At 49.3% G+C, this 16,614-nt stretch overlaps 1 protein-coding gene across 1 annotated transcript; it reads left to right on the top strand.

The window, feature by feature from the left end:
- The first annotated feature begins 224 nt into the window (after positions 1-224).
- On the top strand, positions 225-3,770 carry LOC113223683 (extracellular sulfatase Sulf-2-like). The gene is made up of 3 exons (XM_026453067.1): positions 225-312; positions 1,619-1,858; positions 3,394-3,770. Exons 1-3 carry the CDS (start codon positions 225-227, stop codon positions 3,450-3,452), a joined length of 387 nt encoding a protein of 128 aa, XP_026308852.1. The 3' UTR covers positions 3,453-3,770.
- Positions 3,771-16,614: the final 12,844 nt, after the last annotated feature.

The following is a 16,614-nucleotide window of genomic DNA, read 5'->3' as shown; positions in this document are numbered from 1 at the left end:
TTGTCTCCCATCGGATCCCTCTCACAACACGTGGGAATTATGGGAGCCACAATTCAAGATGAGATTTGGGTGGGGACACAGCCAAACCATATCACCCTCTTTCCACATATAGTCATGTTCACAGCCTCCGGAAATTAGGACATGGTCTTATCTTTAGGGGACGGGGGCACCATTCAACCTGCTGCACCCCTTAAGAACTGCAAGGAAAAGGGGAAAATCCAGGGATGGCCGTAGAAGGAAGAGAGAGGATTTCCATGGAATGTTTCCATCAAATCACTAAAGGTCTGGGCACCAACCACAGCATACAATTGAGTATGCACTTGTCACACCTATGTTGAGTACGCGCTGTGTGTCACACGGCAGCAGTGCTGAGGATTCAGCACTCAGTGGAGCACATGGCCTTTGCCCTTCTGGGACCGTGGCCTGCACACAGTAGGGCTCCCACACACGTTCATTTGCTTCCTTCCTTCCTTTCCTTTCTTCCTAAGTGTCTTGCTCTGCTTACAGCTTGGTTGAGAAACAAGAGCAGGCATGGCCAGACAAGGTGGTTCATGACTGTAATCCCAGCACTTTGGGAGGCAGAGGCAGGCAGGTCACTTGAGGTCAGGAGTTCAAGACCAGCCTGGCCAACATGGCAAAACCTTGTCTCTACTAAAAATACAGAAATTAGCCGGGTGTGGGGGCTACTTGGGAGGCTGAGGCAGGAGAATCTCTTGAATCTGAGAAGCAGAGATTGCAGTGAGCTGAGATCATACCGCTTCACTCCAGCCTGGGCAACAGAGCAAGACACTGTCCCCCCCCCAAAAAAAAAAGAAAGAAAGAAAAGAAAACAAAGAAGAGCAGGCATGACCGAAACCTCAAAGCCTGGGGTGTGATCAGTACTCAGGACACACGCTGCAAGAGTGCTCAGAGCTCTCAAGCCCCAGCAGCCAGGGTGGTGCCAGAGGCTCCTTACGAGAGGTGTACTAGGCCGATGGGTTGAATTTGGGGTGAGGGTTGATGGGTTCCAGGCTCAAAGAAACATGTGGACAAGAGGCCAGCAGGGTTTGTGGCTGATGGCAGGGCACCCCAGCCAGGGAATACTCAGGGAGAAGGTTTGCCACCAGGTTGGCATGACCAGATTTCAATAAGAGCAAACAATTCTTGGGAAGGTTCCAAAGAAAACAAAGTATAATCTTCCCTCAATTTACATGGTGGTTGGTTTCCGAAAGAAAAAACAAAAAAACAATGTTCTGTTTAAAATTTGTAAAACAGTTTGATTCCAGTCTCAGGTCATTTATAAACAGGTTTTTACCTGCCCTACAGGTAGAGATGCAATTACAGTACAGGACAGTGACAGTACAGGCACTTACTACAGTCACGCACCTCCAGCACCATTGCAAAATCCTCCAGACTCCAGACCTGGACCACAGGAGTGTCCAGGCAGACTCAGGATCCAGGATCCTCCCTGATGGGGCCGGACGGTCCCACCGTGCAGCAGTGGCCCCTGCCCCGTCTGCCCCATAGGTCTGCAGAATGTGCCCACTCCAGACCTAGGGATGCCACGGTGAGAGTCCCCCCAGTGCTGGTGCCCCCCGGGTCTCCTGCCCTGCACCTCACTTCCACCTTCACCTTGCAGGTTCCATGCAGGTGATGAACAAGACCCGGCGCATCATGGAGCAGGGCGGGGCGCACTTCATCAACGCCTTCGTGACCACGCCTATGTGCTGCCCCTCGCGCTCCTCCATCCTCACCGGCAAGTACGTCCATAACCACAACACCTACACCAACAACGAGAACTGCTCCTCGCCCTCCTGGCAGGCGCAGCATGAGAGCCGCACCTTCGCCGTGTACCTCAATAGCACCGGCTACCGGACAGGTGAGCAGGGACGGGGTTGGGTGCAGGAAGGGAGTGACAGCCGGGGCGGGCATCCCTGGGTGTGGTCTGTGCGCCACTGCGGTACCCGAGATGATTCTGGATAGCCCCTAGAGCAACTCTTATAATTTCAGAGTTGTGCATTTATTTCTGTGTGTATTAGAGAAATACAGATGTATTTGCCTACAGTAGTGATGCAAAGTGACCTTGTCAAAGGAATTTGAGATCCCCCTCCCAAAAAAGTGAGTCTTTTCAAAATATGAATTATAGTGCAGAGAGGCCACAAGGTGCCCGTGCATGAGTTTGCATCCTCTGTTAATTATTATTAAGCACATCAGGGACTGTTGTGTTGACTTCAAACCATCAGCTTGGAAGAAGGTTCCAAAACATGGGGGTGGGGGATGGGAATTCATGGAGGGGAACAGATATGGGGCTGTGTGGTCGCTCTCTACATGGCGGTAACCAAGGTGGTGCAGAAGCTGACGTGGTGGTTAACTGTCCACACTCACCCGGTAAGTGTTGTCCTCGGTGGAGGGTGACCTGGTTCCTGTTTGCTTATCCTGCAGGAGGTCTTTGGTGGGCTCTGAAGGCTCACCTGCCAGGCTGGTTGTCTGAGGTAGAGATGCAATTACAGTATAGTTACTTACCACAAGCTCTATTGCAAAACCCTCCAGACTCAATTAATTTAACTTGCTTTAATTAAAAATAAATACTCTCCACCTTGGGTAAGAAGCTGCGGCAGTTGTGAAATCAGATACTGTGGTTCAGATGTTGCAACCCCAGGAAGTTGCATCCAAGTGACAAGGGGTTTGTTTGGGTGGGAGTGCCACCAGGGAAGGATGGACGCCTCCTTCAGCCCTGTTCACAGCCCTGAACCTGCAGCCCTCGAGGCTGGGCAGCCACCTCTCAGATACACATTGTGGGCTGGCAGGGATGCTTTGGGGTGGGGAGCAAGCCAGTAAGGTGTGTCTTCTTACAGCCTCATCCCACAGCCAGAATCACCTAGAAAGTATGTTCTGCTGAGAACTAGGAAGGCCTTGTTCCTATACCTTGTTCCTGTATATCATGCGTGCCATTGTGCAGAATCAACCACCTGTTGGTTCCCCTGAGCCTCTGCAGAAAGCCACATGTGTCAGAGGTTACCATGGCCACCACCCTAGATGGTTGGAGGGCCTGGATATTGCTAGCAGAAGCAGGAGAGGCAGGCCCGCAGCAGAGCAGTGGGCCCTTATTAAAGATGCACCTGCAACTTGGGTCCAGCAAGTACAGCCATGCACTCAAGAGTGACAACCTTGAAATGTTTTAAAGTCTGAATATTTCACTGAAAATATTATTTTAAAATATGCGGCACAACTTACTTTTTGTTTAATGTATACTGGAGGCCAAAAAAAAATATGTCTGAGGGGTGAGTGTGTGGCTCACAGACTCTGTTTTCACAACCTCTGGGTGAAAGGTCTATAAAGAAACTTTTCGTTTTGGATGCCGTAAGATCAGTAAAGACCCTAACCCTGTTCTCATCAATCCCCCTCATTTCACAGCCAGGGCCACTGCGGCCCAAAAAAGAGACCTGCCCAGAGGTGAGGTGTTTGTGGCATAATCAAAATGGAATGCAAGATCATGGGAACTCAGAGGGGGCATGGAAATCGTATTCATCAGACTGAAAGGAAGCTCACATATTCTGTGACATTCTGAGGGCCAAGGGTGGGAGCTTAAGGCTAGTGTTCCAAAATCTTAGAGACAACATGAGAAAACAAACTATCTGAAGAATACACATTCTCTAAAGTGGATTTCCCAAACTTGTCCTTGAATGTACGGAAGTCACCAAAAAGCTGTCTCCCTAAAGAAGTGCTTTTATTCAACTATGCTTCATTATTATACCCTCATGAAGACTGGGAGCATAATGTCAAGTGTAAAGAGCCGGACACAGAGAACATTTATATGTTTGTAAAACTGGCACTGAGAATTTTATTCATTATGTTTAGAATGCCACTCTGTATAAGGAATCCCATTCCAGCCTTACTTTCAGAACTCAGGAACCTGAAAACACCTGTTTAGTCTGATGAACTGGTGCACTCCTGGTTATTAAATAATAAGAGCCACACACCCTGTATACTTTCCCTCTTTGCCTTGGCAGCTAGGAAGCTCAGGTTTGAGTTTTATATTAGGTTGTTGTTTAAAGTGGAAATAAAGATCCAACTGTATGATATGTCATACTGATCAGTGTTGACTAAGAAAAATGACAAAAATCTAACGACTTCAAAACCTTCTAGATTATTTTTTTCCTTTTAGATTGATTTGTACATACATATTAGAATATATTGTAAATTTTTAATCCCTCAGGGACCAAAAATAAATTGTTCCTGCTGAGTCTTCAGCCATATTAAACCCTGTGTTCATGTGGCCACCTGGCAAAGTTAGTTCAGTTGGATTTAAGTTTGGCCGTGTGTGTCAGAGAGACCGGGAATGTCAAATAAAATTCCAAGTTCTGGTGACCCTGATCTATGAAGTGGTCAGAGACTCAGACTCCCTTTCTCCTTATTTCCCATTGGTGAGAAACAAGTCACATGGCCATGCATGGCTGCGAGGGGGCCTGCGAAATGTAGTCTTATTCTAGACATTTACCCAGATGAAAATTATTTTACTGTGGGAGAAGAAGCAAATGGATACTGAAGGGCAAGTAAAGTCTAGGCCACCCTAACGGTTATTAGCCATTTGTGTTTGAGATAGTCGTTTGAATAGAGGAGATCAGCCCAAACTAAGGAAGACTGACCCCAGAAAAATGCTACTTAAGTGGACCCACATTTCATAATAAATAGTGCTTTTAATGTACTTAGTAAGGTATTTGATCTAGAAATGAAACTATGATATTTCAAGAATAACTCTGTTATGTTACGTCTCTTTTTTTCTTTTTTTAAGACAGAGTCTTGCTCTGTCACCCAGGCTGGAGTGCACTGGCACAATCTCAGCTCACTGCAGCTTCCGCCTCCTGGATTCAAGCGATCCAGGATCAGCCTCCTGAATAGCTGGGATTACAGACGCCTGCCACCACACCTGACTGATTTTTGTATTTTTTATAGAGATGGGGTTTTGCCATGTTGGCCAAAACTCCCGGTCTTAAACTCCTGGCCTCAAGTGATCCACTTGCCTGGGCTTCCCGAAGTGCTGGGATTACATGCATGAGCCAACACACGCGGCCCTCTGTTAGGTTGTATCTAATGATATTTAACAAAGATTGGGCTCTAGCTGTAACTAATGAGTTGATTCTTTAATCAAGTGAATTGATGAAATGTAGGGAGGAATATAATGTGTTTCACAAATTTAAATGGATGGCACAAGATGATATCCTTTACTTCACCAGGGACATTTTTGCAAAAGTATTTGAGATTTGATCAGTTTTTTCAAGGGACTCTCCTAATTCTTTGACATCTGAATCTTCCCCTGTGAAGTGCATCTCATACTTCATCATCCTTCTCAATAGTCTCTTCTCCTTCATGTAGTATCTTTATAGACCAGGTAATTATTCGTCAGTGGATTTGCCTGTGTTTTTTGAACTATCTTCCAGCGTCATCTTAATTAATTTCACAAACCCTGCATCTTTTAAAAGATTTGCAATTTCATTTTGCAGTGATCTTGCTTTGCATGGCCCCATGTTTGCAATGGAGATTGAAAAAAGGACAAAATGAGAGAAGCTAAGTTTAAGCAGGATAAATATCAATTTGTTCATGAATATTTCTCTGTATGGCTTCTTACAACTTGGGGGATTGGATCTCAGATATGAATACCCTTGGAAGGATCAATTTCATCCTCAGGTTTGTTTGTTTGTTTGTTTGTTTTTGAGACAGGGTCTCACTCTGTTGTCCAGGCTGGAGTGCAGTGGCACAATCTCAGCTCACTGCAACCTGCACCTCCTGAGTTCAAGCGATTCTCCTGCCTCAGCCTCCCCAGTAACTAGGATTACAAGTGCACGCCACCACACCCAGCTAATTTTTTGTATTTTTAATAGAGATGGAGTTTTACCATGTCGGCCAGGCTGGTCTCGAACTCCTGACCTCAAGCAATCCACCCTCCTCAGCCTCCCAAAGTGCTAGGATTACAGGTGTGAGCCACTGTGCCCAGCCACATCCTCAGTTTCTACAAAGGTTTTATAGTCATCCTTTAACACAGTTCAGCAGTTGAAGTGCCGTTGCCCTGCCTGTGATCACTTATATACACACAAGTCAAAGTTGTACAGCGTTCCCAGAATGAGACATCTCCCAGCTCTCTGCAGAGTGGTTGAGGGCATTAGCTTTGCCTGGGTTCGAATCCAGTCTCTGCTGCTTTCTGGCTGCATGAACTTGGACAAGTTATTTAGCCTCTGCGTCTTGGCCACCTCAACCACAGTTAATAATGTCACTTAACTCATGGAGTTTTGTGAAGATGAAATATATTAGAACAGTGTCTGGTACAGGGTCATGGTAGGCACTTGGGAAATTTAGCAATGATGGTTGGGTGCAGTGGCTCGCACCTGTAATCCCAGCACTTTGGGAAGCCAAGGTGGAAGGATCACCTGAGGCCAGGAGTTCGAGACCAGCTTGGGAAAAACAGTGAGATCCCATCTCAATTTTTAAAAAACAATAATAAAAAAAAATTTAGCAATGACGACGATTTGCACAATCACACAGCCCACCTCAGGCCAATGTTCTGATTAATGTCACAGTAAGTTTCGCTCACGGATCAAAATGTGGCAGCATGTGTTAAGCCTCTCTGGTAATCAGCAAAATGCAAACGCAGCCAACAGTGCATTGTCACATCCCAGCCATGACCACGGTAAATACGAAGAGACCCCATCGCACCACATGTTGGTGAGAATGTAGGAAAACAGGAAATCACATCCACTTAGCAGTATGATGGCAAATTGTTCCCTCCACTTTGAAGAGCAGTTTGCCAGTTTCTGGCAAAACTGATAATGGGCATCTCCTTCCACTCCAGCAATTCTACTGTAGCTCTGTCCCCCTCGATTCTGAGGAGGTGATGTTGATGTGTGAGCTCTGCTTGAGCAAGGGAATGCACTTCCTGGCTGCCCTGTTTGCTCTTGAAGATGTGTGATGCTCATGGCAATAGATTGCCTTTAGATCTAACGGACAGGAACCCCGACTGCAGCTGGCTTCAAAAACATTGAATTTTTTGCTCCCTAAACAAAAGAGACAGGCCAGGCAAGGTGACTCACACCTGTGATCCCAGCACTGTGGGAGGATCACCTGAGGTCAGGAGTTTGAGACCAGCCTGACCAACATGGTGAAACCCTGTCTCTACTAAAAATACAAAAATTGGCTGGGTGTGGTGGCAGGTGCCTGTAATCCCAGCTACTCGTGAGGCTGAGGTAGGAGAATCACTTGAACCCAGGAGGCAGAGGTTACAGAGAGCCAAGATCGCACCACTGTGCTCCAGCCTGACAGAATGAGACTCTGTCTCAAAAAAAAAAATAAATAAATAAATAAATAATAATAATAATAATAACAACAACAACAACATCAACAAAAAGCCAACATTTTCCAGCCCTTTCTGATGAACTAGATTGGAGTGCCATTTTCTCCCCATTGGGATCGTGCCTTTCTCCATCCACACCTGAATCTGGCAGTTCTGAGATTGTTTCCCGACCCCAGCTTCTGCCATCTGGTCCAGGCTTTCGCAGAGATGGTGGTGGGCCCTCTGCTCTTCCGCATCATGTTCTAAAATGCACCAGGGGAGCAGGGAGCACATCCTCCTCATAAGACCAGGCCTTGCCAGGGCTCTTGGAGCCTGTTTTGGGGTTTGGTCCTGAGCACCCCAATTATTTTCACTCTTCTCACACAAAGCTGGGTAGAGAGGTCGGCTGAGGACCGGAACCTGGCCATCAACCTTGGGCAGCTAACCCTCACTAGGGGCTGGGGGGCCTCTGTGCCCTGCTGACCCCTACCATGGCAGGACACGTGGGGCACCCCATCGCCCTCTCACGTGGGAGGATGGAAGGGCGCCTGCTGGGCATTTTGGCATCCCCAACAAAAGACATGCTGCCGTGTATAAGTGAGACTTGTCTTTTCCCTAAAGTGGACCACAGGGGCAGGAGGGCTGCTGCATGGGCCATCCTCCTCTGCGATGCTATAAAGTGCCCCCACGCCCCTCTTTCCCTGCCACTCTCTTGGGATCTGCCCTTAGCCCCTTGTCCTGAACCCCATCCACCCTGGTCCCTCTGCGTCCTGGCCATCGCCCCTGGAGCTCTCCCCGGCACATCAAGCCTGAGTCCGGTATCACTTCCTGGTCGTGCTCCCTCCTCCCCAGCGCCTCTTCACAGGCGTCTCCCTGGCACCTCCAATTTTCCAGTTGCTCAGGCCAAAACCTTAGTGCCATTCTTGATTTTTTTTTTTTCCTATTCCTTTCATACTCCACATTCAGTCCAGCAAACCCTGTCAGCTCTGCCTTCAAAATACTCCCAGAGTTCCCTCTGCTGCCACCAGCCCATCTGTGTCACTGTCTTCCCTGCCTGCCCTGTTCCAGGTTTCTCCTGGGATCCCCCAGCTTCTGCCTTTATGACCCCTTGGTCTGTTTTCAACACAGCAGCCAGAGGGGTCTGGTCAGAACCTAGTTCAGATGTTCTTTAACCTCTGGGCAGAGCTCTCCTTGGCTCCCACCTACTCAGGGTAGAGGCCCCCACAGCCACCTCAGGGTCCCGATGATCCTTCCCTTCCCTTCGAACCCTCTCAGCCTCCTGGTCTCCCCTGAGTCACTGTGCTCCAGCCACAGCTTCTCAAGCAGTCAGCCACGCCTGACACGCGCACACACATAGTACTTTGCACTTCTTTCCTTTTCTCGAAACTTCTACACATCTGCATTTTCCTCATGTCTGTGTTCCAATGCTGCCTCCTCAGAGAAGCCTTCCTTGACTACCCCATGCCTCCTCTTCATCCCAGTTTTTTCCCACCAGTGCCCCCATCACCACTGAACACCACTGACTGTGTATTCTGCCCATTTGTCTTGTTGATTGTCTCATTTCTAAAATGCCAGTTCCCAGGCCGGGCATGGTGGCTCATGCCAGTAATCCCAACACTTTGGGAGGCTGAGGCAGGTGGATCACTTGAGGTCAGGAGTTTGAGACTAGCCTGGCCAACATGGTGAAACCCCATCTCTACTAAAAATACAAAAATTAGCTGGATGTGGTGGTGCATGCCTGTAATCTCAGCTACTCGGAAGGCTGAGGCAGGAGAACGGCTGGAACCAGGGAGGTGGAGGTTGCAAGTGAGCCGAGATCGCACCACTACACTCCAGCTTGGGTGACAGAGTGAGACTCCATCTCAAAAATAAAATAAAATGCCAGCTCCCTGGAGGCAGGGGCCTCTGTCCTGTGCCCTCGTGGGTCCCCAGGCCTAGAGAGTGCCCACCCCATCGTAGGTGCTCAGGAGACCTTCCTAGGATGAGTGGTGACTGAGTGTCCACATTCTGTCCCGGCCAGCAGCCCAGCCCCATCTCTTCCACACTCCTTTCTCCTCTTCTGTTTCTCTCTCTCCGCCCCCACTGCCACCATCTCAGCCTTTCCTCCTCTTTCTTCTCAGCCTCTCTGCACACCCAGGGAAGAGAAGACTGAAATTTTTCCCGGGATGCCGTCCCTGGGCCCCTGGTGCAGCTGTCCCTGCCTTCACAATGGCAGCCTTCTCTTTGCTTGGCTCTTCTCCTGGGTTTGCTCCCTGCTCTCTTCCTCTCCCCTCGAGTGCACACAAGTGTGCCCGCACGCACACACACAGCTCCCTTCTTCCCTCCGTCCAGCTGCCTCTCATCCGCCCATCTTCCCTCCCCCTCTCCGGCCTGTGGGGTGACAACAGAGCCTCTCCATTCATCCCGTGGACTGTATCCGCCGCTCACAGCAGGGAGCCTGCCTGTCTCTCTCCCTGCACCGAGGACCCAGCCATCCCCACCGTGGGGATCCGAGTATCCACGGGATTGCACAGCCCCTCTTGGGACCCAGGCTGACCCAGCATGTCCTCGAGAGGCACGGATTTGCCACCTCCATGCACACCTTCAAGAGAAATTTCTTCCTCTAATTTGATAGTCCCTTCCTTTCTCCAAGACCTCAGATTTCAAAATAAGTGAAGCGCTTGTTTTGAGCAAGAGTCTAAAGAATTAGACTCTGCCTTAAGTGCCCTTGTGACTTTGAGCTGAGACCTCATCCCCTCTGGGCCTCAGTCTCTCCATCTGTGCAGCAGTGTTGTGACATATAAGCACTAGTCACCTAGTGCCTGTGATAAGACGCCACCCTGAGCGACACATGACCTGTGCCCACAAACCCAGGAGGAGAGGTTCCCTGCCTTGTAGGAGGAAGTGGCCACAGGGAAAGAGGAAGCTGGTGTGAGGCCGATGGGGCAGGGTTTCCATCAACAGCCTCTCTGACCCAGCCCCTTAGCAGGTGTATCCACTTTCCTAGTGGACCAGAGACTGGGTAGCTTAGAATGAAAGGTGTTTTTCACAGTTTCGGGAGCCAGAACCCCAAAATCAAGCATCATCAGGGCCACGCTTTCCCTGAAGGCTTCAGGGGAGGGTCCTTTGCCCTCGAGCTCCTGGGGGTTGCTGGGAATCTTGGCACCCCTTGGCTTGTGGCCGCATCACTCCGGCCTCTGCCTTCATCTTCATGTGGCCGCCTCCCTGTGGGTCCCTCTCTTGCCGTGGCCTGCTCCTCTCTGAATCAGTATCCAAAGTTCCCGCTTCTGTCAAGACACCAATGATTGGACTAGAGCCCGCTCTGATCCAGCGTAACTTCATCTTACAACACCGTGTTACAAACACACAGTCACCCTCACAGGTACCTGGGCAAGGACTTAAGCATATCTTTTGGGGAACACAGTTCAGCTCATAATGGCTGGGTTCTTTCACATGTTAACCCTCCCCCGCCCCCGTAAAGGCTGCAGAGCCGATGTCAAACTGAGCAAACCTGCTGCTCTCCCCTCTTCACTGTCCCGGCTGTGGTCCTGGGTGGGGAGCAATGTGGCCGCCCCGCAGATCAGCTCTGTGCGTAGCCTTCCCTTCCCAACCATGCTTTCTCTCGGAATCTCCACCTGCAGTGGGCATTGAAACAGCTGTGGGGTCAAAAGTGAGGGAAGGGGGACTGTGGTGACAGACACGTACGCCCTGTCTCCTGGGCCTCAAGAAGCTTCCAGGGGGGTTCAGAGTGCATGAGACCTTTTGCAGTCCTCTCCCGGGTGCTACCTGCGACTCCCTGAACGTTCTGGAATGAGTTAGGCTGGAGCCACATGACCCAATACCATTGCCACTAGCCACAGGGAGCTATTTAACTTTATGTTAATTACAATTAGCATTTCAGTTTCTCGGGTGCACTAGCCATGGTTCAAGTCTTCAGTAGGTGCATGTGGGTGCTATACTGGATAATGCACATACAGAATGTTTCCATTGGCACAGAAAGGACTCTTGGACAGCATGACAATAGAGCCTATGGCTGGGCCTGTAATCCCAGCACTTGGAAAGGTCAAGGCAGGAGGATCTCTTGAGGCCAACCTGGAGTTTCAGACCAACCTGGGCAACATAGTAAGACCCCTATCTTTACAAAAAATTTGAAAAAAAAAAATTAGCTGGACATGGTGGTCCATGCTTGTAGTCCCAGCTACTTGGGAGGCCGAGGCAGGAAGATCACTCGGGCCTAGGAGTTTGAGGCTGCAGGAGGCCATAATCACACCACTGTACTCCAGCCTGGGCCACAGAGTGAGACCGTGTCTCTAAAAAAGAAGAATGGAGCCTAATCAAACAAAATCTTTTGGGAGCAGGGAGTGACACAATGCTTTGAGAAGGGGCAATAAAAATGCAGGGAGTGGTGGTTATCGAACTTTAGGCGAGTGCTTTCCATGATTCCTCATCAGTAATCCAATGTCTTCCTTGTCATCCCTGCATTCACTTCCCCTCATGCTCCCAGTACCTTGATCTGTCTTCCCAAACCTTCCCGGATCTCGGGTCAGGGTCTCAGGACAGGTTCCTGTTCTCCTAGCAGCAGGTACCATCCATCCTGGGCCCACAGGTCGTGCCAGCCCACACCGCGAGTCCTTTGGGAACCCATCTGTGTCACAGGGGATTTGAGCAAATGAAGGGAAACTGAGCTCCTACACGGAGGCCGGGAGCGGGGCTTCCTCTGCCATCCCTGTGTGAACCTGTTCTAGCCTGGGGGCTTCAGATGCATAGAGGGCTGGGCAGGTAGCCCAAAGCATAGAGGCAGGCTGGGTGGAGAGGGGGTGCCCAGATTTCAACTGTGGACTACTATTCACTCTACTTTTTAAGAATGAGCAACTGAAAACAGGCAGGCCCACAGCAAACACACCTGAGGGATGGACTGGTCCGCAGGCCACCAGCTTGCAAACTTCTTTCTAAGCTGATGGTTCTCAAGGGAGCACACCGCCCCCTAGGGGTTAAACTCTGTGACAGCATTGCCGGTGATGGTGAAGGATTTGACTTTGCTGGCTTCCTGGGGGCGGGGACTAGGAAGGACTTTGATGTCCTGCTCTGCACAGCAGAGCCCACGTGGCCCCCACATTGCATTGTATTCCACTTAGCTTCTGAGTTTCCTACCACATCACTCATATGGGTAGATTATTTTATGTTTATTGTCGACTGAGCCTTGAACCTACGTCTATTTTATGTGTAAATGCTGCAGGGTTTTTGCATATTCCCAGGAATGTATGGAACAAGAAAATGGAGGCAATATTATACTTGAGTGCAAAACTTTCCCAAGAGTCATTCCTTATTTCCGAAAGTCCCATCCCCGATGGCAGTGCTACCCCAAAGGATTTGAATGGCAAATGTCACCCGCCCACCCAGCTGCCCTTGTAACTGTCACATTCCCAGTGAATCCATGTCGAGGTGCAGGCGTCTGCCTGACTACTCTGTTGTATCTTCTTGACGGATGTGCTGGGGAAATTTTATATTGAAATTTATCTTCATTATAAATTGCTTTCCTTTTATTTTTCTTGTAGATTGCAGTTAGAGCATTATATTGATTTTCCAGAAATGACATGCATAGGTAGCTTTTGTTGCCTATAAATTTCCTTTCAAGAAAACAAAGTTGCTATACAAAATACTTGTCATAGAAATGGGAGGTCAGTCTAATGGCGCTGAGAACAGCTCTTTGAAGGATCCAGGTAGTGTCAGATTCCTCCAAGGTGATAATTAAATATCCGTTGAGTGACAGGCCTTGTTCTGAGGGTCTGTTGTGGATTTTCTGCCCCCCTCTAGCCCATCTCTCTGAACAAAACCACACTTTAAAAGGCACAAGTCAGAGATTTAAGATACAGCTTGTCCTGGTGGTGACTCAGCAGGCAATAAAACCTGTCACTAGAGATGGAGCCCTCCATGCCCAGCTAATTGAGTTTCCAGGGAATGAATGGGCCTCGTCCTCATTTGCAGGAGCTGCAAGACCCTTCTAGGGAGCGGATGGCTAGGGCCAGCATTTAATTAGGCACAGGCAGTCTGCCCTCCATGCCACTGGCACCCAGAGCTCCGCCTGGCCCTGCTACAACCAGTCAGCAGGGCCTTGGTGTCCTCTGCAGCCCAGTCTTCCTCGATAGCTACAGCCTTGCTAAAAACAGGCAGGTGGAAGACAGGAATGCATGGAGTGGCAAGACAGAAGCAGCTCTCGCCTCTCGCCCTGGTGGTCTGCTTGTCCCTGTTTGTCCCCAGCAGCTGGCCATTGCTTATCCCCACCCACAGCCAGAGGACACTTTTTAAAAAATGTAAACCTAACCCATCGCTTCCGGCTGAAAACCTCCCATGGCTGCCCCCTGCTCTTTGGGTAAACTGGCATCTCCTCGTCAGGGCTGCCAAGACCTTGCTTGGCCTGGGCCTGCTCACCTCTGTGTCCACATCTCCTACCTGTCCCTTCCTTGGTGATAGCACTCAGGCTGCCTACCCTCTTTGTTCCTCAGAACTTCCAAGGTCATTCCTGCCCTGGGCCCTTTGTACGTGCAGTTACCTCTGTCTGGAGCACCAGCCCGCAACCTTTTTGGTACATGCAACCAGTTTCGTGGAAGACAGTTTTTCCACGGACTGGGGGTGAGGGATGTTTTGGGATGATTCAAGTGCATTACATTTGTTGTGCACTTTATTTCTAATATTATTATATTGTAATATGTAATGAAATAATTATACACCTCACCATAATGTGGAATCAGTGGGAGCCCGAGCTTGTTTTCCTGTGACCAGATGGTCTCACCCGGGGGCAATGGGAGACAGTGACAGATCATCAGGCATTAGATTGTCATAAGGAGCTCGCAACCTAGATCCCCCGCATGCACAGTTCACAACAGGGTTCCTGCTCCTATGAGAATCTGCTGCTGATCTGATGGGAGGCGGAGTTCAGGCAGTAATGCGAATGGGAAGCGGCTGTAAATACAGATAAAGTTCGCTCATTCACCTGCCACTCATCTTCTGCTATGCAGCCCAGTTTCTAACAGGCCACAGACCACTACCTGTCTGTCTGTCTGCAGCCCAGGGGTTGGGATCCCGGGTCTAGAGCGTTGTTCACACACCGCGGAGAACTTCCTCCATCCATTCTCTTCCTTCCTTCCCTTCCTATGTCGGTTAGTACTCCTCACCCCTGTCATTCTCGACCATGACACTGGGCTTTATGTTCTTCTTACGACTTCTCACACCCTTGAAATTATCTTGTGTGTTTGTGAACTTTTTTTTTTTTTTTTTTTTTGAGATGGAGTCTCACTCTGTCACCCAGGTGGAGTACAGTGACATGATCTTGGCTCACTGCAACCTCCACCTCCCAGGTTCAAGCAGTTCCCCTGCCTCTGCCTCCCAAGTAGCTGGGACTACAGGCACCCACCACTATACTCAGCTAATTTCATTTTTTGTTTTCGGTTTTTTTTTTTTTTTTTTGTGGAGACAGAGTCTCACTCTGTCGCCCAACCTGGAGTACAGTGCCACGATCTCAGCTCACTATAGCCTCCACCTCCCAGGTTCAAGTGATTCTCCTGCCTCAGCCTCCCGAGTAGCTGGCATTACAGGGGCGTGCCACCACACCCAGCTAATTTTTTATATTTTTGGTAGAAATGGGGTTTTACCATGTTGGCCAGGCTGGTCTCGAACTCCTGACCTCAAGTGATCCACCTGCTTCGGCCTCCCAGAGTGCTGGGATTACAGGCATGAGCTACCGCACCCGGCCAATTTTTGTATTTTTAGTAGAGATGGGGTTTCACCATATTGGCCAGGTTGGTCTCGGAACTCCTGACCTCAAATGATCTGCCTGCCTCAGCCTCCCAAAGTGCTGGGATTACAGGCGTGAGCCACCACACCGGGCCAGTGAACTTATTTTTTACATGTTTTGTTTGCTGCCCATCCAGAAATAGCACCAGGCAGGTACTGGGTACTCAGTAAAGATTTGAACAAGGCCAGGCACGGTGGCTCACACCTGTAATCCCAGCACTTCGGGAGGCTGTGGCGGGAGGATCACTTGAGCCCAGGAGTTCAAGACCAGCCTGGGTAACAGAGAGAGACCCTGTCTCTACAAATAATTTTAAAAACTGGCCAGGCATAGTGGTGCACACTTGTGGTCCCAGCTCCTTGAGAGGCTGAGATGGGAGGATCACTTAAAAGCTCAGGCTGTTAAGGCCTGAAGTGAGCCATGATCGTGCCACTGCACTACAACCTGGGCAAGTGAAACCTCAATTCAAAAGGAAAAAAAAATTGAACAAATGGAGAACTCTTGGGCCCTAGGCTTGAAGTAAGCAAGAAAATGAAAACAAAATGGAATTTAAATTACTATCTCATTTATCCAGCATGAAGAAACATAATTGAAATTAGTTCAGGCAAACTTTCCCAGGTCCCAGTGCGCAAATGCTGTCAGAACCCTGTCTTTCTGCTTCTTGGGTTTTCTGTCGTTTGGGTTGGCTTTATTAGGAAGGTTCCCTCTTTGTGATGGCAAAATGGCCCCCACAGGTCCATCTCCCCAGTATAGTGACCCCAGGTGAAAGACAGGCCTGTTTCCAAGGGCTCCAGCAAAAGTTCCAGGGAAAGCTCTCATTGGCTCATCTAGGGTCCTATGTCTCTTTCACCCAATCACAGCAGCCAGGCAAAAGGAGATACACTGATTGGCCAGGCCAACATCATGGGCCTGGTCCAGGAGTCAGAGCTAGAAAGGGCCTCATCAGAACATGTAGGGCTGAGAAAGGGAAAAGGTTAGTTCCCTCCCTCTTTTTGGTAACTGAAGGCACAATTATGAAAAGACAAGAGAATGGATTCTGGGTGGAAAAATAAAACAGATATCCACTATAGAAACCCACATGCAGGCTGGGCACGGTAGCTCACACCGGCAATCCCGCACTTTGGGAGGCCGAGGCGGGTGGATCACTTGAGGTCAGGAGTTTCAACATGGTGAAACCCCGTCTCTACTAAAAAAATACAAAATCAGCCAGGCGTGGTGGCGCATGCCTGTAATCCCAGGTACTGAGGAGGCTGAGACAGGAGAATTGCTTAAACCCAGGAGGCGGAGGTTGCAGTGAGCCAAGATCATGCCACTGCGCTGCAGCCTGGGTAACAAGAGTGAAATTCTGTCTTAAAAAAAAAAAAAAAAAAAGCTTCTCCTTAAAGGACAAGTGGGAGGAAAGCATTTCTCCCAGCCCCCAGCTTGCTCTGCTTCCAACATAAGATGCCTCCTTCGTGCGGAATCATGACCCCACCTTCCTCATTTGTTTTCACACAGCTTTTCAGTTCAGCAAGATCCCATCTCTGGCATCCAGAACTTTTACAGC

The sequence above is a fragment of the Piliocolobus tephrosceles genome, unplaced genomic scaffold (assembly GCF_002776525.5).
Source record: "Piliocolobus tephrosceles isolate RC106 unplaced genomic scaffold, ASM277652v3 unscaffolded_42282, whole genome shotgun sequence".
Lineage (NCBI taxonomy): Eukaryota > Metazoa > Chordata > Mammalia > Primates > Cercopithecidae > Piliocolobus > Piliocolobus tephrosceles.
The sequence above is the reverse complement of the archived record's forward strand: the minus strand, read 5'-3'. Positions and strand labels throughout refer to the sequence as shown.

What these genes read in the sequence shown, in the direction of transcription:
- LOC113223683 (XM_026453067.1), top strand. Translation starts at nt 225, where the DNA reads ATGGCCGTAGAAGGAAGAGAGAGGATTTCCATGGAATGTTTCCATCAA. An exon ending in CAACCACAGCATACAATTGA is followed by an intron (nt 313 to 1,618) that starts GTATGCACTTGT and finishes TTCACCTTGCAG; the next exon opens with GTTCCATGCAGGTGATGAAC. An exon ending in TAGCACCGGCTACCGGACAG is followed by an intron (nt 1,859 to 3,393) that starts GTGAGCAGGGAC and finishes CTCATTTCACAG; the next exon opens with CCAGGGCCACTGCGGCCCAA.